Genomic DNA, 24,667 nt, shown 5'->3' with positions numbered 1-24,667 from the left:
ATAAGGAAAATTACCAGGGAAGTTATTTTAATATTCTAGTTTTTATGGTGTGTTTTTCCCTCCTGCATGTTATTTTCTTAATATGACACATGGGAGCTGTGTGTGAAACCATTTCTATGTATATTCCTTATTATCAGATATGATTATAAATCGCTCCTCCACAACATGGACACGGCAGCAGCGTGTCGCCACGAGATCCCCACGTGGGCTTCTTCTCCCACTTCCTAGTTGTCCTGTTTAGACCCCGCCCTGCTGGTTCAACGACACATGACTCCTTTTGTTGACATTATTCAGCCTTTAAACTGAACTACAACCTCACATTTTAATCTTATATTTTAATTGAAGTGGTGTTTATTTGTGTTTTATTTCACATGAACAAAAACAAAAACAAAATGCATATGAAACATGCAATTTGGCATTAAACCCATGTTTTCACTTATGTGCACACACAGACATATTTACTACCTGTTTTATTTATTTAAATATTTTAACTTGCAGCCCAAACCCCCCCTCTTATTGCCTTCCATTTCTTTTGTTACAACAATTTATTAACCCCCAAAATATTAAATTCTCACTCATAATAAAACACAATATGTCAACTTGGGACAAACCAGTCCAGTGCAGCCTGCAGGAGCTTTTTGGTGGCAAATATTCAGAATATAAAATAGAAGTTTAGCTATTATTATTGAGCAATGATGTACTTCTGGTAATAAATATATATTAAAAAAAAACAACATGATTCAAGCTGTCTTTAATAAATGCATTATATTTAAATATTTGTGGTTATTTTGGGGGTAATTAATTCACCTGTATTTATCATATTTTGCATTTAACAACCATCTTTTGTTTTGCAGCATGTCTGTGCTCAAGTTTTAATAAAAGGGTGAAGTTAATTATTTAGATCATGCGGGTCAATTTTGAGTCATGGTCACGTGGGGGGGGGGGTCATTAAAAAAAAAAAAACTGACCGTAAAATAACTTTTTTAATTTTTTTTATTTAAATGTGTGAAGTGTGTGTTGGGATGGGGGGGTGAAAAGCTTCAGAAAAAACACCATTAAGAAAAAATAAATAAATAAATAAATAAAAAAACAACAACGGTGGAGCCCTGGTGGAGGGAGCCTTCTCATTGGCTGGACCGCCATGATGAACATGTGACGTCACAGGCCGAGAGCACGGATGGTGTGTGTGTGTGTGTGTGTGTGTGTGTTTATGTGTTAATATAAATGTGATAGTAAAAAAAAAAAAAAAAAACTGACCGTAAAACAACTTTTTACATTTTTTTTATTTAAATGTGCGAAGTGTGTGTTGGGATAGTGGTGAAAAGCTTCAGAAAAAATACCATTAACAAAAAAATAAAAAAATAAATAAAAAGGGTGAAGTTAATTATTTAGATCATGCGGGTCAGTTTTGAGTCATGGTCACGTGGGTGGGGGGGGGGGGGTCATTTAATAAAAAAAAAAAAAAAACTGACCGTAAAATAACTTTTTTATTTTTTTTAATTTAAATGTGTGAAGTGTGTGTTGGGATAGTGGTGAAAAGCTTCAGAAAAAACACCATTAAGAAAAAGAAATAATAATAATAAATAAAAAACAACAACGGTGGAGCCCTGGTGGAGGGAGCCTTCTCATTGGCTGGACCGCCATGATGAACGCGTGACGTCACAGGCCGTGTGTGTGAGGGGCAGAGATGAGAGTGTGTGTGTTTATGTGTGTTTATGTGTGTGTGTGATAATAATAAAAACACACTAAACAGGTAGAATAACTAGAATAAGTTAAAGAGGATAAAAGTATAAAAAAAAAAAACCAAACCAAAAAAAAAAAAAAAAAAAACGGAACATTCTCGCGCAAACTTGCTTTGTGAGAGTCGTCCTGCGCGCGGACGGAGAGCTCGAGGTGGGAGAGCGAAGCGCGAGAGGAGCCTGTGAATCACGCGCCATTGTGTGTATGCGTGCGTGTGATTACACACACCGTGCACGCGCTTCTCACTCGCACGTGCACGCTCCCGGGGTCGTTCCTCTCTCCTCCCGGTCGCGAGCTCTCACCGGCTCTCGGCCTCCATTTCACGTTCCGACGGGACTCTCAACGCGCGAGGGCCCCGCGTTCCCACGACGACGACGACACGACGACGGCCGCGAGGAGCAACAGTTTGGAGTTTTCACCCAACGGACGCTGACGTCACGACCCACGAGGCCGAGAGGAAGAAACGAGAGGAAGGAAAAAAAAAAAGGTGAGACGTTGAAAGAAAACCTGCAACTTTTACAACTTGGTGAGTGGCCGACGCTGGGTTTTTTTTTTTTCCCTCTATATATATATATATATATATATATATATATACACACACATATATATATATATGAATCAATAAGCTGTTGTGAAATAATTTAAATTCTTATTATTTTTTTCCCCCTCAGGAGGTTAAACAGCTTCACGGTGATCAGCTGGGAGTTGTGACGTAACCGAGCCGATAAAAAGGCGTTAGAATGCACCTCAAAAAAACACACAGACACACACACACACACAGACACACACACACAGACAGACACACACACACACAGACACACACACACACACACACAGACAGACACACACACAGACACACACACACAGACACACACACACAGACACACACACACACACACACACACACACAGACACAAACACACACACACACAGACACACACACACAGACACACACACACACACACACAGACACACACACACACACACACACACACACAGACACACACACGCCTCAAAAGACAAAGTCCACTTTTCTCACCTTTTTATTTTACATTATATGCAATAACCCAATATGTCTATTTTATATTAAAAATAAGTGTTATTAAGACTTTTCTCACCATGCAAAGACAAATTATACTTATATTTTTTTTTTTTTTTTTTACTTATTTGCACTTTATGCATTTGTAGTTATGAGATTTAATTTAACATTTTATTCTACAGTTGCAATTAAAAGAGAATGCAAAATCACTTCTTCACCCTTTCATGCATAGAGGTCACTACAGTTGGACAGCTATTTAAATGTTGGTTTCTTGTATATGCATGGGTTTTGATGGCATAGTTGCACATTAGTGACTACAACAGTGCTCACTGTAGTCACTGATGTGCAACTATGCCATCAAAACCCATGCATATACAAGAAAACAACATTTAAATGGCTGTCCACTGTAGTGACCTCTATGCATGAAAGGGTTAAATAGAAGCCACACTTTTATAGTGACAAAGAAGGCTTTTGTTATCCAGCTTGGTGTGTTTAGATATAGTTCATAAATACATATTTTACATTACATTACAGTCATTTATCCAAAGCGACTTACAATAAGTGTATTCAACATAGGTATTCAAGAGAACTACTAGTCACCAGAAGTCATAAGTGCATCTCCTTTCTTAAACAAGCATCTAAGAGCATAAACCAGAGCAAAAGTACAGAAACAAACTAATACGAATACAATAAGTGCAGCAAACTAATATGAATACAGAAACAAACTAATATGAATACAATAAGTGCTAAGTGGAAGGCTCAGGGTAGTACTTCTTGAAGAGGTGAAAGATGGGCAGCGACTCTGCTGTCCTGACGTCAGTGGAGTTCATTCCCATATAGTTCATAAATAAATACATATTTTACATTACAGTCATTTAGCAGACGCTTTTTTATCCAAAGCGACTTCCAATAAGTGTATTCAACATACAGTACCAGTCAAAAGTTTGGACACACCTTCTCATTCGATGGTTTTTCTTTATTTTTTTCTACATTGTAAGTTAATATTGAAGACATCCAAACTATGAAGGAACACATATGGAATTATGTGGTAAACAAACCAGAATATGTTTTATATTTTAGATTCTTCAAAGTAGTTGAATGAGAAGGTGTGTCCAAACTTTTGACTGGTACTGTAGGTGTTCAAGAGAACTACTAATCATCAGAAGTCATGAGTGCATCTCCTTTCTTAGCATCTAAGAGCATAAACCAGAGCAAAAGTACAGGAACAAACTAATACGACTGACACAGTAAAACGAGTCACCACTAGCTCATAGAAAGAGGGCCATGTATGATATGGCCCGTGGTTGTGAATAAATCATTATTTTTTTCCATTAGTAGCTGATTTATTTTTCAAGAGTGCATGGCGTCTCTTAACCATTGGTGTGGTTTGATGCAATGGTTTGACACAGTGAGGTCATGCAGATCAGACATTTTGAAAATGTGGTTCTCGTGTGCTCTATAGTTTACTAAACATCACCACAAAGAACGTGAGAAACCAACGGTTTCCTTTTCATTTTGTATAATATGAGAACATTGCTAACTTGCATTCAGAGCATGTTTACCAGCAGCCGATACAAGTCACACCAACGATGCTTCAACTAGCTGGATATTTGCTTAAAAGGATCAAATATATATATTTTAAGAATGTTTTAATGTCTGTTCTAAATGATGAAGTAGATCATATTACTAATGTTGTTTAAAACATTTTTTTTAAGTAGGACTGCACATTTTTGGATGTTTTCTTTGTTTCATCTTTTAATGGCTCTATGGTTTTCGCTCTACTTGGATGCGTTGTAATTGCTTTTGTGAACTCTTGCCAGCATCCTCTGGTTTGTGTTTGGCTGTCGTTCTGTTTTTCTGTCTAATGCCTTTGTCTGATTCCAGCACTTGTGTTTAATTCTCTCTGAAATGTATATTGAACCCACGAAACCACCGCTGTGCCGTTTTAGATATCATTGTCATAACCATATATCGTTTTCTGTTAGGTATCAAATGAAGTGGGACTGCCGTTGGTGATGCCCGCCACCGACTCTGAACCCACATCAATGGAGGACCCCCACGCATCGGAGGATGGGGAGGGGAGCTTGACTGACATTCCCTCCTCCGCTCGTCCTACGACCGTCCCTTCCTCAGCTCCTCCTGACCCGACCACTACGAGACCGAATCACTTCCAGAGCGAGGCAACGATTGAGAAAAAAGCAGTCTCCGTGGCGGTTAACGATTGCAGCTTGGCTTGCTCTTCGCCCGCCGAAGCTAGCCCAGCCAAACCCGCCGCAACGTCGCCTACAGAAGGGATCGATGAAACGAGCCCAGCTACCTCACACATAGCGTCCGCGTCAGACTCCCTAACATGCACGGGGACGAGCGCTGTCGGCGCGTCAGAACCGCCGTTGTCCGTGTTTCCATCCACCACGTACGGCAGTCAGGACCTGAAAAATGACTTTCCCGCAGTTCTGACCTTCAAAGGCGTCAGCGTCACTCTGGAGAACAACAGCGTGTGGAAGCAGTTCAACGGCTGCGGGACGGAGATGATTCTCACCAAACCGGGGCGCCGCATGTTCCCGTACTGCCGGTACCGCCTGTCCGGCCTGGAACCCGATCGGCAGTACAGTTTGGTCCTTTCCATCGTTCCCTCGGACCAGTACAGGTACCGCTGGAGCTCAACCAAATGGGAGGTCACAGGAATAGCAGAGAACCAGGGCCAGGGTCTGATCCGGGCGTTTTCCCACCATTACTCACCTAGTCTGGGCTCGGAGTGGATGAGCACCTTGGTGTCCTTCTACAAGCTCAAACTGAGCAATCATCCTCAATTGATAATCAATAATAATATAATCCTACACTCCATGCATCGCTACATTCCTAGGCTCCACGTGATACCTGTCCCGGAGGGGGACGCACCCTCACCCGCCCAGCCCGTTGTCATGGGACCAGAGAGCATGACTTTTACCTTTCCGCAGACTGAGTTCATGGCTGTGACGACCTATCAGAACTTTCGGATCACCCAGCTGAAAATAAAACACAATCCGTTTGCAAAAGGCTTCAGGGAGGACGGGAACAACACCCGCCTGACCCGGGTCACTACTGAGGCTCAACCTGTGGTGATGACAGACACTCAGCCTTCTGTTTTCACACCTGCTGAACCCAGTGAGAACAAGGAGGAGGTTGTGGATCTGAGGTGAGTTTATATATATATATATATATATTTTTTATGTATTTGCTCTGGATGCAACACATTGATATACACTCTGCAGCTTTGTTAGGTGAGCCAATATCTCTTCCTTTTAAATAATCCGGTCAAGGAGGAAATTATTTAACTAGATTTTAATTTTTTCTAGTTGTAGTTTGCAGTGGCTTTGACCTGCACTTTTCAAACAATTGTGTTCACATTTCAACCAATATACAACACAAAGCACAACAGAAATGACAAAGTACATACACGGGAAGTAAATACACTTAAAACACCAACAACAAAAAGGCAATAACAACATAATAACATTCATATTAGTACCATTGTGTACTTTTTTTATTTTGATGCTTTGGCAAAAATCTTTTTTTCAGAAACTTTCATGCCAACAAAGCCACACTGAATTGAACAAAAAGCCCCCCCTTTCTTTCCCATTAAGATCCCTTTGAGCTCAACACCAGTATTCTAACCAACCAACCAACTTACTCTGCAGGGAGACGGACAATAAGGGGCTTCTAATGTTCAGAAATGACGGGTTATTACCGTTTAATCACAGAGGTGGTCCTCTCCAGTGGTAATACATAACATTAACCGTACAGTAACAGAAGGAGAGGGAAGTAACACGTTTTTAGAGGGAGACCCAGCAGAAAAATCCATGGATCTTTTCTTAAATTTTGATAATCCAGCTAAGCTCCTTGACGATGCAGTTCTGAGAACGTGGTCTTTTCATTGACGAAAGATGAATATCGTTTCTTTTTTCTCGGTGACATTTTAAACAGAGAGGTGATAAGCTGTTGTTCTCCAAATAGGATATGTAATCTGTGGAGTTTGCAGATAAAGCCTGTGTTGAAACCGTCAACAGCTTCTTGCCAGTCATCCACTCGAGGTTTTTCTAATGTTTTGCCCACCCTGTTTACAGACGTGAGGGGGGATAAATATGAGAAACGCAGCTCAATGTAGTGCATTACAGTAGAACAACAGTGATAAACATACGGTTGAATTAACTGAGTTTTAACCAAAACTGGCCCTTATAAATGTAGTATATACAGAATATGTGACAGAGCTGTTGCACTGGATTGCATTGGATTTTTTTTAGATGTACCCAATAAAGTGGCTAAAGAGTGTATTTAAAATGATCATTTGACTATGTGCAACTTGTGGGAGCAGTTGAAAAGCTTTTCTTTGTCAGTTACAACCAAAAATATTTATTCATGATGTATTTTTCATGCAGAGTTTTGTATTTTATTGTAGTTGGCAGACTGACTGCTTTAGTTTAGTTTATTTGATATGGACATCACAGTAGCATCAGAATATTAACATACAGTTATGCACAAGCACCCGATGCACTGTGTTCAGGGTTTTGAGCGAAACGTTAATTTTACGACACCTGTACAGGAAGCTTTTTGAAAAGGAAAAAAAGAAAAATGAGGGTAAACACAGCCACAAAGACATGCAAAAAACAAATCCTATTATAACTGTGGTATACATACATCCGCTGCTGTTTCAAGGTTAGCAAAGTGTTCAAAGTAACAAAAACTCTATTATTCTTCTAAAAAATTGTGTCATGTCTCTTGAGGATAAATTCTGTCTGGTCGATTTAAGAAATGTCCATCTTCATGGTGGATGGATAGAATAACAGGTGCAGTTGTCCACACAAAAAAAAAAACTGGACACAAAACAGGACATTTGCTTAACAACACCATAAAAGTCTGACCTCAAAAAACTCCGTTGGTTTGAATTTCCATCTGTTTTGAATTCCCAACAAAAAATGATGGATTAAGTCAGCTTTTTATTGCCAGGCTGTTGTGGTGGATCATGTTTCAGATATCCTGTTGGGCCGATCGTCTATCACCGATGGCTGAAAGTCATCAATCACTGACTCCAACATTGTGTCCGTCTCGCTGCCTTTGTTACCCATGACTGAAATATCAGGTGTAGGATTCGGGGCATATTGGAATCTAATCATGTTATGCAACAAAACATAACACAGAACACAGACATAAGCTGGGAAATGTTAAACTGATAGAATTACCCTATTATAATACCATTGCAACATGGGGTGCCATCACAAGTTAATACCTTTTATATAATGAGATCATCATTTTCACTTTTTTAGATATTTAGCATCCATAAACAAGTACTCCTTCTTTCTGTCTTACAGCATAAAACCCCCCACCGTCTCTGCTTCTCCCTCAAATGAGCAACAGACCAGACCGGTCCTGAAGCCCTTCATGTCTACCTCCTCCAACAAAGATGACCCTTATGTCCCCTGTTTAAGAGGCAAGCATTCCCTCGGTGGGCTTGTGCTCGTCCAAAAACGTCCGCTTGTTGAACCAAAGGAAGAGCCCCATGCTGCAAGAGCCGCCACTCCCGCTACCTCAACGCCGGCCCCGGGATCCTCGCCCGGGTCCAACAAGAGGAAGAAGAGGACCAATAGACGTTGGGCCAATTCTCGGGGAAGAGAGTTGAAAGCTGTGGCTGCCTCCCCCACGGTATTCCACAGCCCGTCATTGACTGTCGCTATGCAACCAGAGCTGGATGATGTAGAGGGCCTGCTGTTTGTGTCGTTTTCCTCAAAGGTAATACCAGAGAAAATTGAGTGGAACGCCACAAATGACCTCAAACGTTGCTCTGCACTTATCTGATGGAGTTTGTTGTTGCATACCGGAATGATTTTTGGATGCACTTTAGCAAAAGTTTTGGAAAGTGTTTTTAAAGCTTTTATTTTCTATTCTGTGTGACAGGAAGCTCTTGAGGTTCACGTCGGGGACAAGGCAGCCAAACGCACGCCATCAGAATCTCCAGTTTCCCTGATTACGCCGATGCAATGGAAGGACAAAGGTAAGCAACGCCAAGACCTTTTTTAATGTGGATCACGTCTGACCGAGGCTTTTCATGCAGAGCTGGATGTTATAGCCATGCTATGAAAATGATGCATTAACCTCTTGTCACCTCTTTCTATTAAATTCAACTAACGATGAATCAAATGTCATGTGAACGATCCTTTTGAACACATTTCAGTGGAGCTGATTCCAGAGACGGATGAGGAGAAGATAGCCTGCTTGGAGGCCATCCTGCAGGAGGACCTCAGGGTTCTCAAACACAGACAGGTCATCCATCCTGTGCTGCAGGAGGGTGGGTTCATACAAACACACATAAACCTCACAGTGGCTGACAAGGTTAGACAAAGAAATAAAGTGTTGATGTTTTTCTCTTAGTGGGCATGAAGTTGAGCTCCTTGGACCCAATGAAGTCCATCGACCTGCAGTATCTCGGGGTTCATCTGCCACTTCCTCCCCCAAACCTGCCAGAAAAAAGCGAGTCCGTGGCTCTGTACCCTGGTGGTAAGTTGGACTGATCTTTCACAGTTTGCATGTTTATTGAAAGTACGTTCTTGTCTTCAATTGGCTCCATCTGGACACAGAAATGTGATATTTTCAGTTAATTTCTGAGCTGTATGATTTCTCAAATATACATTTGTAATTTAAACAATGAGCAAAACTACATATTCTTCCTCTCACATATACTATTTCTTTATTTGATCTACCTTGTTTTGGTGTGAGTTGCTTAGTTTTGGAGATATATATATATATATATATATATATATTATATATATTTGCCGTTTCAATTTAATATGTTACTTGAGGTTATTTTGTCTGAGGTGTTCTGGGCATCCGGGTAAATGCGGGTGTTTTTAAGCCTTTTGTAAATGCTCATTGTTGATATTAATTGATAGCCGTATGACTAGGCTATAATTATACCCAGTACATCAGCAATGAAGATGTGATACCAAAAATGGTTAAACATATTAACACATTCATATGAAACAAGTTGTGTGTGTGTGTTCTCTTCCTCCAAGAGTATAATTATCGCTCTCTAAATTTAGACAGTACATTGTTATAATGTATTTAATAGGATAAATGACAAAAGGCTGAGTGGTAATTACTGGATTGTCTGTAGTTTGTCAGTCAGGTCAGATTAGAGCCTTTTATGACCAACATTTAAAAAAATGACAAACCATTGCCACCCAATTCATAACAGGCCTTATCTATGAATGGTAAGAAGAGCAAATCTGTGCGTAAATGAACGTTCCTTCCCATTTTTGCCGTCATTTTTCCATCACCTTATATTCTCTTGAATGGGTAAAACATGCATTTAGAAGAGATATACTTTTGATAAATCTAAACTTTGTTTTATTCATGTGTTATTGAACATGTGTCTTTTCATTTACTCTCATCAGTAAAACCAACAGAATATTTGTTTGCCTTTTTTTTTATCAGATTCAATGTTATAATTGGAATACAGTTATCAGAACAATGCAAACATTCAGCCCCCCTCATGGCGCTCAAAGGTCTACTGCAGATATATATGTTTAGTAAATGATACATTTATTTTGCAACCTCAATAAAATCTCCTGCGATCTGTGTGAAGGACCGCTCTAAAGTGTGGCAGTATTTTAGACAGAGACCCAACAACGTGTTGCTCTGTAAGCTCTGCTAACTGGACATTTTTTATGGCAGCAGTACGACTATCATGCTCAAACACCTCCGAAGGCAAAAGCATCCCAGAAGTGCATTGTCAACACAGCACCTTCTAAATGTTTCTTTATCAAACTGCTCATAGTCGGATAGAACACGTTGTCATGGACACAATGCACAAAAGTGGATATTCAAATAGCTTGAACCTATGTGTGTTTTGGCCAGTTTTGACGGCCATAATGAATATATTGTACATCTAAATAAATGTGTTTATTGTTTGAGAAATACATATTGTACTGTAGCACTTAAATTGTGAAGCGTTGAATACTATTGTGCCGTTTCCTTTCACAGATAAAGGACCATCCTTCATCTCCCGGACAGGAAAGACAAGTGACATGACAAAAATAAAGGGATGGAGAAACAAGTTCATTAAAAAGAAAGAAACGTCTTCTTCTAAATGTGCCGGTGAGGTTCTTGTTGTAGCTACAGTGTTCCTTTAATCATGCACTGGGACTAATTACCAAGTGATTAACTGTATTGAAACCAACCGTTTGTACTTGTGTTTGATTCATTAATCCTTAGATGATGGATTCAAGTGTCCTCGTGCGTCCTCTCCTAAAGGATCACAGAAGAACCTATCAGCATTCTGCAGCAACATGTTGGATGAGTACTTGGAGAGTGAAGCTCAGTACATCAGTGAACGCGCCGCTGCCTTCACCACAAACTCTGACTTTGTGGCGTATCAGCTGCCTGTCAAAGGCTCCAGCTACGTAAAGACCCTGGACAGCGTACTCAAGAATCGAAAAGCTGCTTCCAGATCCTCCATGGGGGCCAACAGACCCTGCCCGCTCTCCCACAAACCCCTCCTCTACTCTGCTCTGGCGGCACCTGCTCCTCCTCTGGCCACCCCCGAGACCCCGTTAAGGCCGGAGTCCAGACCACACAGCAGCCGGCGTCTTCACACACACAGCCAGTAGCAGAGAGGTACGCATGCGTTTGTAATTTCATTTTTCAGGGTCTCATCTTCGATTAACCGGCTGATTAGTTTCTCTATCGGTGTCTAAAACGTGAGAAAATAGTCCATTATAATGTCCTGAGGGGACCTTTTTAAAAACTAAGGAAACATCTGCACATTGCCTTTTTTTTGTCCAACCAACAGTTTCAATCCCCAAAATTTCACTTTACCGTGATATAAGACAAAGAAAAGCAATAAATCTTCACATTTAAGAAGCTCGTACCATCCAAGTGTTTAGTATTTTTGCCCCAAACAACTTATTTTCTTTTAATCAACTAATATTTGAAGTTCAAGTTTTTTTTTCTCAGTGAACCCATGAGTCATTTCTTGACTGAATCAGCCACAGTGTTGTTAGAATGTTTTTTTATCTGATGACATTACTATGAAATAGCTAGGGACGTCCATTTAAAATGATTCGTTTTCTATTAGTTTGAACTTGTCCTTTTGATCTTGTAATGCCCCATTTACAGTTTCACAGCTGTAACCAGCGCTGACTATGTTTAATAATTCAATTTTTTCTGGTTATATTTATTAATTTCCTCATTTTCAGATGTCTTAATTTCTAGGGCAATGGTTTACCCTTGAGCAAATTTATTTATTTGAAATAGACTTTGCCCCTTGATCGCAGGACAATATGAACACCAATAGTCGTACATATTGTCACGTACTTGCAAAGTGTGAATGTTTCAAAATCAATATCGGTAAAATGAAAGTAAGCTTTGAAAGGGCTCATTTTTTTCTTCTATAAATGATCCTTTTGATTCAGCTCCAGTCTAATAAAGAAGTTCATGATTCAACATTTATTTTTTAAATATAATAAAAAACACTAATCATCTCGGCTCGTCCTGTCTCTTCAGATTGTCCACATACCTCCCGGGGCTCGTCCAGAAACCAGCGGCGAGCTCGGCGCAGAGCCACGTAGCGTCATACAGAGCTTCAGGCCTCACTAAGTTCCAGCACAGACTGATCCAGATGGAGGTTGGAGCCCTGAACCAGGGTCTGCACAGAACTCAGCTGACTCCAGAAAGACTGTCGGTGGCTCTGTCTGGTTTGCTGACTAAACAGGTAGGACACATTCTGTACAAGTGTACTCTCGCTGGGTCCGTGTATAGTGTCATTTGATATTAATGATGCAGCTGATGTTATTTAAAATGCATGTAAAATAGTGAGATGGGGCTCAGACAACAGGAGTTTTTGGCTGATTTTAACCTTGATTCACTGCTCCCAAAAATCGGAGAGGAACTCCAGTCCGGGACTTTGGTCGGTAGAGATGTTTGGTCCAGATTATCTGGTCAAGTCGGGGTTCTACAGATCCAGTCTTAAACCTCCAGAGCAGTTTGCAGCCTCTCGCTCTCGGGCTCATTCTCATAAACAGAAGAAGCTAAATAACTCTAGATCTGGCTTTTAGTCAATTTTACAACTTTTAGGACCTAAGGATTTAAATTAGGGGCTGTTCTATGAAGAAAAAGTGTTTTTGGACCCCATGGGATCACATGATCGACCTGGAAATTGTAATTCCACTTTATGGCCACAATGTGAAATTTGCTTCAAAGCCCTCCGCCCTGGTGCTGCCCAGATCATTTCAAGAGTTAAAATCTGGATGATAATGTCAATACATTCAAGGGGGACCATAATAGCCATAAAACTGCCAGTTAGAATCTCACCTCCAGTTCTAGCTGAAGAACAGACAACCAGTGTCTATTTTTTCTCATCCAGACTCCAGCTTTCTGCTTTTTGTTTTTCTCAATGTGAATGTCAGCCTCTGTTTTATTTACATCTGCTTCCCCATGAGATCTCGGGAGGTGGTGTGTTGCTTACTCTGGCACGATAATCTTGATAATATCCACCAGGGTGTGATGCGCCATTATTTTCAAATCTTGTAATGTATGCATGTTTGAGATTAGAGAGAAGAACATCTGTTGAGATTTCTCCTTATGTGTGGTTAGGATTTTAGAACTCATCTAGTCTGAGCGCATCTTAAGTAAGAGGACAGCGATGCACAAAAATGCGGCCTGTGCGTTTTTGTTGAAATTGTTTTGATGGCTCTCCTCTCCTCTTTTAATCAGATGCTGCCCAGTCAGGTCTGGAAAGTAACCAAGTATCCAAAGTACAAAACGACGGGTCCTGAATGCGGTCAGGAGTTCTGCACGCTGGGCTGCGTGTGTTCGAGTCTCCAGCACCTGAACAGAGCTCCCTTCCACTGCCGGCGGCCTGAATGCATGTTTGGCTGTGCCTGCTTCAAACGCAAGATCAGCAAACAGCTGAGCGGGAGGGAAAGAGAAGAGCTGATCCAACCCGTTTACTGTAAGATCAAGTTATTCTGATATCATTTGTTCTTTTCTGTACGTCTACGATTGTGGTTCCAGAATCAATACATCTTTAAATTTTATATACCAATGCAAGAGTTATATATTTTTTATCACAGAGCTCTCATACATTTTTGTGTAGCTTTTCTTTCCTGCTCAGTTTGGTCACCGACCCTCAGTAACCCAGAAGTGTTAACGAGAGGCTTTTATCTCTCCCCCAGCTATGACTAATATGGAACATATGGTCCAGCCTCGACCGGGCTCCCATGCTAATAGACTGTGGAACCGCTACACACATAAAGTTGATCCAGAACCGCTCTTCACCCCCAAAAGTTCTCCACTGTGTTCGGCTCCTGCAAAGGTCCTGAAACGCAGCAGTGGAGCTCGACTAACGCAACCGGTAAAATAAAATCTTCTCTCTTATTTATGACACTTTTGTAATAAAAGTATTTGATTTATACATTACACTGTTGAGTATTAACTGTTAGATTAGTAAGTGTGAATATCCGTAAAACTGAAATGTAAATCATTGCAGATTCGAGAAGAGGATAAGGATCCGGTGTATAAATACTTGGAGAGCATGATGACATGTGCACGTGTGAGGGAGTTCAACAGCAAGCCCCCCCCTACACTCACCATTGAGCCCAAGATCCTTGATACTTCTGCACCAAACACCACAGCAAAACCACAGAAAACTACCACGGATGACCTGCCACAAAAGTACCACAGTGCTCCAATGCTTAAAAAAGCAGGTAAGGAGCCAAACAAATCCTTAAATCCTCATTCTTTTGTTTTTGTTTTTGTTTTTTATACTCTTGCCTGGATGTCATGCCAGACCGTGTGATATTTATATTGATTTTGTCCCCCAGTAGGAAAGGCCTCTGAGGAAACAACGTCCAGAGAAAAAGAAGCGAAAAAGCAAATCGAGATCGAGTCGGCGTGTAAGTGGGTGAAGGACCGCAAGATGGTCCTGGAAGCCTTATGTCAGCGCATGAATCAGAATAGGCTGTCTCGATGTTTCTGGGCAGGACCTTACTGCATCCGCCCCGTCGCCAAGATCTTCATGCAGAAGCCCAGCGGCTCCATCGTCACCTACAGGGTGAGTCTTTGAGGAGAAATGCATCTTTTTGAAACAAATAGTTTTCAGTTTTCTGACTTATTTCCTTGCCTTGACTTTTAAGACCAGCCTCTTAACATTATAAGCTCTTATGTAGTTTTTGTGGCCATTTCATAACTTGAACTAAATAAATAATGTCCTCCTCTATCTCACCTTCTTCTAGGTACACATCAGTAAACCATCAAAAGCCAGTGACATCGATGAAGATGAATACGATGACAGCGACGAGGAAAAGCCGCCCGATAAAAGCTTAGATGGGGACATGGGGGCAGAAGAGGAAGACGTCCAGAATGGAGAGTCGGATGTGCGATTTGGAGTCACACCCTTTCTGAGCGGAGTGTTACCTGCTGGCAGATTGAAGGCCAGGACCAAACCTGTTGGCTGCCAAGCATTTGGACTTATACAGGTAAGGCTCAAGGGAATGCAAATGTGTGTGTATATATTTATATATAACACTATAAAGGCTGGGTATTGGTACTCGATACGCAAATAACCCTGTACCAAGTAGTATCAAAACTTCTCAAGTCAATCAACACCTGTAATTGATCATTTTTGTGCCTATATCTAGAAAAAATAAATATGTTTATGGTTTTGCTTGCTGCCAATAACTGCAAGCTTTCTTTGATTTAATGCGACGTGTGATTGGCCCACTGCAGCAGCATCTACAACCCATACAGCTGGGATTGCCTGCCTGCCCATGACTCTTAACAATGGATGTATTAAGAGATACAGGATCGGGGGCGGCACCCCGTTCACTCCTATAGAAGTTAATCAGTAGAATAAAATGTTTGTCTAAGAATCCCCGGCTCACCCAGCGATGTTCCGCATCACAGGGCACTAAATGCTAGCGTTTCCTTTTAACCCCGCCTCCCAGCCCTCCGTCCAGCCTCATTCTTGGTCTCATTCATGAATGAAATGTTGATTCAACTAAAACAAATCTATCCATCGAGATACAGACTTCTCTTTTCTCAATGTTTGTTTATTATGAATAGTCTTTGACGGACTTGAAGATTGTAATTCCACCGTTTGGCCACTATATAACCTTACCTTCAAACCCTGGCGGTCTACCTGGGGGCTTGCACTGAACACTTAGACGTCTGAGCTGGAGGCTAGCAGTTACCAGTGCTAACAACGCAGATACCATTAACAACTGCAATGGTGCCTACAGAGCAAACGGCTTTAACATGGGGGGGGACTGGAGGATGGTCATAACCGCTGCATGAGATGCACTGTGTGAAAAACACATACTGCTTCCATTTACATGATGTGTATCAAATGAAGTACTCTCTTAGTATCTGTATCACATTAAGGGTAGTATTGGTACTGGCATCGTCATTCTTTTTTTTAACTAAACCCAATCCTAAACACTCTTAATATGGTTTAACTTTTATTACATGACTGAACATGCATTGCATTTATAGTCCTTAGGGGGAAAATATGTCTTTGTCAACCAGTAATATCTCTTTATTTCTTCCTTTTACAGGTAAACGGTAAATCCTACAATCAGGCCAGACTGTTGCTGGGGAACATGGGCTCTCTTCATCCAGCCAACCGCCTCGCAGCATTTGTCACAGGCCGGCTGCATCCCCCCGGGGGCGTTTCCCTTAAAGTCTCCCGGCAGTCCGACCCTACAAACAAAATCACCACTCCTGATGCTCTGCGCATAAAGGCTGCTGGCACAGTAGTCCCTCCAGTTATAACTGCAAGGAAAACCACTGATCTGAAGCCACCAAAACAGCCGCCAGGTAAAACCATCTCTCTGTTCCTGGACTCCGGCACTGAGCACTTACTTTTGAAACTGATTGTTTCTCAAAAGGATGGAAAAGTAATCAACTCGAGAACCCTCTAACACAGACTTACCTACAGCTACTGCTGAACATTAAAATCATCCAAGTGAATCAAACCACCACTTAAATAAGTGTGCTCAGAAATCTCAGAAAGATACCAGAACTGTAATATTTGGTAACTGCAGGGAGGAGAGAAATTGATACTCACAAACCTGCATCTGTGTGGTTTTTCCATGTTACACTCAGAAGCCTTAATCGTGCACTCTTTTCAGTTGTTTCTGGTATAAAGACAGACTGAGAGAACAGTTTTTCACTTGTATCAACATGTAATCATGAATTAACGTAAACATGCTACTGATTCCCGGTATTTGGCTCTAAAGATAAGATTTGTTTCATGTCTAAAGATGTAAAAATCAAGCAGGTATGTTGAAATAGAATTGCTGCTTCTGTTTTTCACCACCGTGCTTTATTTTGTTCATGCAGTTCAGGTATTCCCGCCAGACTTTTGGACGAAGGGATCCATCAACTCCGTCCAAAACCCCTCCACCCTCAACCCTTTTGCCTCGGGCCAACACAGCTCCGTCAGCCCCTTCCAGAGCAGCTCCACGTCCTCCCCCGTCTCCCTCACCGTGTCGCAGTCTCTGAAAACCCCCAGCTTCTTAGGACAGAGCGGCACCTATTCGTTCAGGATCTGCCCTCCGGCTAACCAGGGCACCAGAGGCCAGAACTTGCCAGGCGTCACCCTGCCCGGGGGCTTCACCCTCATTGAGCTCCCAAAGCCTGGAGCTGATGGAGCCGCATCAGAAACTGTGAACACCACAGACATGGCCGCTGTGGATAAAGCCCGGCCACAGAAAGATGCTGATTCGGATGCAAATTGGCTTGGTTTGAACACTCGTGCCGCAGCTCAGGACCTATCGAGCAGCACATCAGTGGAGCTTGGATCCTCCCCTGATCGGGTGTGTGATGAGAAGATGCCATCAGATGAGAATGATGAAACCAACAGCAGGCGGGTGGAATCAAACGCCGACATCGCTTCAGATGACTTGAGCTCTGACTCCGACTCCTCAGACTACTGCGCAGAGGGTGACGAAGATGTGAGTGTGAGGCATAAGAAATGTCTTTTGTTTCCTCGTTAAAAAAATGTGAATTACAAAACAAATCTGCATATCGAATCCTGTGAATGTTGTAGTTATTGTTTCACATTTTAAAAACGGCATGTTGTGTTTTTTTTCAGGATGAGGTGGTGGATATCGAGACCGTAGAAGAAGTAAGACAAGGACTGGCCATCGCTCAAATGAAAGAAGCCGTCCGCAAGGCATTAAAGGAATCAGGGTAATTCATATATATATATACAGTATATCATATGTGGACACGTGCATATTGTGTGCTAATGTATGAATTTTGTCCCTCAAAGTTTTGTTCCATTCTTTTCTGCCCTCAGAGATTCCAGCGATGGTTTTGGATCGACGAGGGAACTCAAAGTCCAGGTACAACGTAGACTGATATTTCAGAAGCTTATCTCAATAAGTCTGAGTAAAGTTGAATAGGTTTTTACAGCCTGTTGATTATGCTACTTAATTTAGCAATAGTTATCAGATTTTTTTTTTTTTTTCTGTCAGAGATATTTAGTAGTAATAGGAGTAGAATAAATCATTTGTAGGGAGTGGCTTTTGGTGGATGAGTGGGTTAAACTCAAGTTCCAAGTGAAGTCTGTTTTTACACTTAGTTTACTTCTGTTTTATTATTATTTTCAGTTTCAGTTTGGTTAGGTTTTGGCAACAAAGCTACTACAGAGTAGTGTCACAATTACTTGTACTTAACATCGTCTCCATTCCAGGATCAAATGCAGGATTGTAAGGATAACAGGAGGAGGAAGAACCACACGGTGCTAGAAAGGCAGAGACGCTCTGAACAGAGGACCCTCTTCGACAAACTCCAGACTGTCCTTAAGAGCGACCCGCGGGCCCCCAGGCTCCGCCTCCTCTCACTGGTCAGTACCACGTTCAGTTACGATGGACCACAAATTACAAGGAAAAACTATTTACTCTTAATGATATATTTATTCCTACAGGTATCCAAATGAAAACATGATTTGTACTCAAAAATGGATTAGGTCTCTTTGTTCTAACGAGTCGAACACAATTAAAACCAATTAGAAGAGCTGAGATAAAACAAAAAGACACAGAATCTATCTCGTGAAATAACCTAAACTGTGACTTTATGAAGAACCCCATCGCTCAGTTTACAGGACCTTTTTATATAATTATGACTGTAGTAAGTTCATTTGTTTCATTTGTACTTGCAAATATTTGTAATACAAATCACAGGAAACATTTACCCTACATGCATACTTAACAAATTGACTAATCTCACTTTTGGACTACTCCCAAAAAAAGCACTGGGGGTGATTCAACAAATATACTCACATTGACTGTCTCGTAGTTAATTGTGATTGACAGTAGAAACTGCTTAATTGAATGCCCTCTAAAGACCACATTAAGTGTTGTAATTCATTTTCTACAATGTCATTTTCCACCAATCAGCATAAAAAAGAACTAAGAGTAGCTGTTCACAACAACGAAGGCATTTATCCATGAGAGATGTGTATGGCTGCCCACACAACCTGCTTCACAGTTTGACCAGATGCCTGGTTCCCGGTTTTCACTCTTGTCTTTTCTGTTTTGTCGTATTTGCAGGCATTAAAAGAAATCAGAAATCTGGGTGAGACCTCCAGATGTCTGGAGGAGAAGAAGAGGAGACTGGCTCGGTTGCAGTCCGTCTACGTGAAGGAGCTTTCCCTTTTGTCTGGTATGTTTCTGCACGCTGTTTTAATTTTGTATTTAAGCCGTGCTTTGTGCTGATTTATGTGCTACTCAAATGGAAATCTGTCATGGAGAATTAGTTGAAGCTTGTTATCCAGAACAAAGGTGCTCCTGTGAAACATCTTGTACCTGACACGATCATGGTTGGATCGTTGGATTGATCAAGTCTTGATCTGATGATCATGAATAATGTGCGGCACAAAACAGTTGTTTCTTTGAATTACAACAGTCATTTCCATTGCTCATGTCTGGATGCCCATTATATGTGATAGCAGTAAGGCTGACCCCAATGCTTCAAAGCTTTGACTGTCGCCATGGTAATGTACGTTCAAGTTAGTGTTTGAATGCATCTGTTTTCATAATGTAGGCTATGCATTAACCCCTTAAACCCATGTAGCACATGCCATAAAGAATAGTAATCCTGCATGAATTATTATGCAGCAACATTATGCATAATGAGTAATTCTTAGGTGTGTGTGTGTGTGTGTGTGTGTGTGTGTGTGTGTGTGTGTGTGTGTGTGTGTGTGTGTGTGTGTGTGTGTGTGTGTGTGTCTGTGTGTGTGTGTGTGTGAGATCGTTAGTCAGTGTTAACAAAGCCAGGTCTTTTATTTTATGTGTTGACAAAGGCTACGGTACATTTTTTTTATTGATATGTTTATAGGCCTTTTTATATGAGCAAATCCATTTTATGGGCTTTCGCTGTAATTCATTTGATGTAATCATTGCATTTTTTTTTTTTTTTTTTTTGCTGTTTTAGAATTAAACATCAAATTAAAGTAGAATATAAGTAAATAATTACTGCAAGCTTAAGGAAAATATGACGGCTTAACGTAAAATAGTCCAGGACGCTCCGGGGGGGAAACAAATAAAATGAAATTTACACAGAGATAAAAAATCCTGCTTGACTTTGTGTGGTACTCCTGATGTGATGCTCCATGCATAAACAAGCACAGCAGGGTCTCTGCAGTCTGTTTTCTCTTTCTGACTGACTGACAATGTGAAGGCTGGGAGTAGACTGACATTCGTACAGAGACTTTGTGTGTGTGTGTGTGTGTGTGTGTGTGTGTGTGTGTGTGTGTGTGTGTGTGTGTGTGTGTGTGTGTGTGTGTGTGTGTGTGTGTGTGTTGTGTGTTGTGTGTGTGTGTGTGTGTGTGTGTGTGTGTGTGCGCGTACATTGTGCGTGAGAGAGACCGGTACAGAGAGCCGACCTCTACCTTTTTTTTTTTTTTTTTTTTATTTTTTAACAGTATGAAGCAGCCTTTACGGAGACTTGTGTCATATGAAATTTCCTTTTTTTTTTTTTTTTTTTTTTTTTTTTTTTTTTTTTTTTTTTAGGCAAGTCGGACGCGCTGATTAAAAAGAAGCTGACGGAGATCTGCGAGCGGCAGAAACTGAGAGAAAAGAAGACCGAATGGAAGCCTTTCTTCTCCAATCTCCTCCAGTCCAGAGCTGCTCTCCTGCAGTCCTCCACTCCTCAGTCCAAGCTGCCGCCCAAACCGCTGTTACAGCCGGACTTCAAGGCTCCGTCTCGGGCTAAACCACCTCAAACCGAAGCCCAAAACAAGCTGATGTCTCTGCTGCGGTCTAACCTAAAAAAGGCTCTTACCCAACATCCACCCACGCCTCCATCAGGGTCCTCTGCTCCTCGCGTTGAGGTCCCCGCACCCTCACTACAAGGCGCTCAACATCACCCCAAGATTAAGGAGCAACAGGAGAAACCTGCAGCCCCGACTAAGCTCAGTGTTCCCACCCCCCATAAGGAGAGCTCAGTCAAAGCTACACCTCAGGTCACCGCAGCAAAGGATGGAGCCTCATCTTCATCCCCAACACCCACCTCCAGCACATCTCCGTCCGTTTCTCTTCCTCTGATTCGCTCCAAAACCGGCAGAATCATACTTCCCTCATCTCTGAAACCACGTAAGTTAAGAACATCCTGCTCCGGCCAAATTATCTTCATTTACATGCATGATTATATGTTCTTACATATGTCTTTTTCGCTCCTCTTCTCACAGTTGGCCATGGCTTCTACACACTCATGGTGATGGAACCAAGAAAGAAAGGAGACGAGGATAAAGTTGGCGCTTCAGCTACTATGACACCGTCTGAGGTGGAGGCATTGGTGAAAAAGAGCCTTGCTGAAAACGGCTGTGCGTTAGATCCAGGAAGCAATCGTGTTTTGGAGAAAGAGAAAACTGTACGAACGTCAAAGTCTAAATCAAAGCGTTCAGATGTAGCGCCCCCCCTGGCTGAGTTCGCCCTCTGCGAGAAATCAATCTTCATCCCGTCGGTGGCTCTGAAAGCTGCGGAGAGCAGCCTGGAGGGGGACACAGCGGTGGGTTCGAACAAAACCCCGCAGACTGCCTGCTTGAGTTTTAATCGTGTGAAACGCAATTCTCCTTCTGCTGAGCCGGATCCCATTCCTCCGGTGGTCAGCCGACCCAGAGGCCGACCTCGAAAGCACCCGGCTACCCCGAGGTCTAAAAAACACAAGGCGGTAGAAGACACCAGTAAGAGTGAAAGTGAAACATCTCTCCTGGCTGAAGAGACGCAAAATGAAAAGCTGACTTTGAAGGTGACCAAAAGACGAGCTGAGCACTCTCCAGGAGTGGTCAGCGACGATTATGTTCCGGTCAAACGACGCAGAGGAAGACCCCCGAAGAAGTCCGCACAGATGTGGAGTCCTCCGGACAGCCCCGTCAGACTTTCTCGGAGTATTAAAAGCCCTGATTCCAGACACAAGGAGAGTCCCTCAAAGAACACCTTGCCCAGAGTTGTCAACACATCTCGGCCATTAACCCGAGGCTCTTTAGGAAAGGACTTCCCCAGTGCGAAGAAGCGCTCCTGGATAGACCTAGAGAAGGAACTGGAACCAGAGCTTGAATCCGAGTCCGACTCTTAATAGTCCCCCTGTAGCTGCGCACACACACACACACACACACACACACACACACACACACACACACACACACACACACACACACACACACACACACACACACACACACACACTAGTTTGACCTCAGTTAGTCTCAGAGCTGGATGCTGCTCTTTTTCCGTATATGTGGGAACAAAACTCAGTGGACCTTAAGAGACCTTTTTTGGTATAGAGACTATAAGCGAAAGCATTAACTGACCTGCTGAATGTATGAACGAAAATGAACGGTACCTTCCACATTCAGTTATGATGATATGTTTAAGATACATTTCTGTCACCTACATTCTTGTTCTCATTTTGTCAGAAGCAGCATATTGAGATTTATTCCAATCATGATTTTTGTTGAGGTCATTTGTCCTACGCTAATAAAAATGAAACTACAGGTTACTTAATTCCAATACGTTAAGCTTCTCAGTTAACGTTCAATCAGACAGCTGCTTCATTAACTTTGTCAGAAGTACCTGCTAACTTATGTCTTTTTCCATTTTTTATTGAGAGCTAGTTTAATGCATGTAACCCCTTTTTTGAAAATGATTGTTTTCAGCTATTAACTCAGTGAGAATCATATGTAGTAGCACTTTATGTTTTTGGTAGAAACCACCCATGATTTCTTTGCTGTAGTCTGTATATTATCAGTAGATGTCTGTGTTTTGGGAAGTTGGCTCAGTAATATGCACGTAAACCTGGTGTGACACAAGCAATCAAGGGAAAAAAGCTATTAGCCATATATTGTATCTATGAAAATAACCTGTAAATATTATATTTCTTTTTTTTTTTTTTTTCTTTTTTTTTTAATCGCAATACATTTATTTTGTGGATGATTTTGAAACACTGGTTGAAAAATAATGTGGCCTTTAAAAATCAATAAAAACGACATGCATTTACCACGATACTCTTCACTCACTGAAAATCTGATATTTTGTTTTAGTTTCATGTTTTTAAGACGGAGAATTTTGCTGTTTTTGCAAATGGAAGAAACATTTGTCTAGAAGATGAAACACTTTTGCCTTGAAGGGAATTACCCAATTGTTTTAAGAACGACCCATTACGCCAAAATAGGGGTCTTTTCATGTTGGCAGATAAAATCAGTACGCCGAGTTGCTGAATCATGGCAACGCTACACAGTAAACTGTCCTGTCAGCAGTTAAAGCAGCATCTATCTGCTGTGATAGATTCCTGGAGTAAATCCCTTCATTGGGTAATAAGGGTGAATGAATATGATGAAGAGCATCACGAACATGTAATGCAACTTTTTCACAAGGGTCTTATGTTAATACTTTATAAATGAGAACAAATAAATGAATTTAGGCGGATTAAACATGCTATATAATTATTTTAGTTTCTTGAGTTAAACAAACTCATGCTCCAAAATGTATTTAGTGACTCTTGTAAAAATCCCCTTCAACCCACCTGTGGGTCCAAAAACAGTTTTTGGGGGAATAATTGCTGTTAATAATTATTTCTTTGTAAAAAAAACCAAAAACAAATAAATAATAATATATATATATTAGTTTATATTTATTTATTTAATTATTTATTTTACAAAGAAAGAGTGAAATCTGCAGTCATTATGTGGAAACATATATCATATATATTTAATAGATTGATTGCTTTATATATATAAAGGATTTCTCCACAATGATTGTTCTGCTTCTACGTCATCGGGTTGCGTGTTCTGTTGTTATAGGAAGGCTACTCGTGGACAGCACGTGTTTCTTTTCAATGCAAATGACATCTTACACATCAAACACAAAGCTATCAGAATTATAATGATGTTATAACCTTAAGATAAAGTAGGGCCCTGCACGAAACTATTATGTTAGAAGCTTTTCAGCATGTGATTGGTTGATTTAATGATGCATTATCACAAGCCAATTTGCACATAGGCTAAAAAGAAGAAGTGGACCATTATGCATTGAAAAGATAAGTTGTATTGTCCAATCAGCAGACAAACAAACAAAGATTGTTCTAAACATCCTCCATGCAGCTTTCAGACCGCCTCCAGTCTCTCTCTCTCTCTCTCTCTCTCTCTCTCTCTCTCTCTCTGTAATCCTATTAAATCAATTAGGTACAACAGAAACAAAAGCAATCATTGATGTAATCATGGGACCCGTGCAGGCCAGAGGTGGTGGGAAGTTGCAGGAGAGGAAGAGGAGCGACGGTCCGGCCCGGAGAGACAAGCAGAGGGAGAACAGTAACTCCTCCTCAGGAGATTAACGTCCACATGTCCCGGCAGCAGGG

At 41.3% G+C, this 24,667-nt stretch overlaps 2 protein-coding genes across 2 annotated transcripts; both read left to right on the top strand.

Moving 5' to 3' along the window:
* The first annotated feature begins 1,623 nt into the window (after positions 1–1,623).
* LOC129107282 (MAX gene-associated protein-like) lies at positions 1,624–12,402 on the top strand. The gene is made up of 9 exons (XM_054618731.1): positions 1,624–2,227; positions 4,765–5,954; positions 8,125–8,542; positions 8,708–8,804; positions 8,985–9,098; positions 9,182–9,307; positions 10,793–10,906; positions 11,024–11,425; positions 12,314–12,402. The coding sequence occupies exons 2-8, from the start codon at positions 4,795–4,797 to the stop codon at positions 11,416–11,418; spliced, it is 2,424 nt and encodes an 807-aa protein (XP_054474706.1). The 5' UTR covers positions 1,624–2,227; positions 4,765–4,794; the 3' UTR covers positions 11,419–11,425; positions 12,314–12,402.
* On the top strand, positions 11,432–23,306 carry LOC129107557 (MAX gene-associated protein-like). Its single transcript, XM_054619060.1, has 15 exons — positions 11,432–11,439; positions 12,314–12,521; positions 13,523–13,760; positions 13,984–14,162; positions 14,298–14,514; positions 14,632–14,861; positions 15,043–15,285; positions 16,363–16,624; positions 17,150–17,763; positions 17,904–18,001; positions 18,111–18,156; positions 18,507–18,659; positions 19,366–19,477; positions 20,827–21,408; positions 21,504–23,306. Exons 1-15 carry the CDS (start codon positions 11,432–11,434, stop codon positions 22,388–22,390), a joined length of 4,077 nt encoding a protein of 1,358 aa, XP_054475035.1. The 3' UTR covers positions 22,391–23,306.
* The last annotated feature ends 1,361 nt before the right edge of the window (positions 23,307–24,667 follow it).

This window comes from Anoplopoma fimbria, chromosome 18, assembly GCF_027596085.1.
Source record: "Anoplopoma fimbria isolate UVic2021 breed Golden Eagle Sablefish chromosome 18, Afim_UVic_2022, whole genome shotgun sequence".
In the NCBI taxonomy this organism is placed as follows: domain Eukaryota; kingdom Metazoa; phylum Chordata; class Actinopteri; order Perciformes; family Anoplopomatidae; genus Anoplopoma; species Anoplopoma fimbria.
The sequence above is the reverse complement of the archived record's forward strand: the minus strand, read 5'-3'. Positions and strand labels throughout refer to the sequence as shown.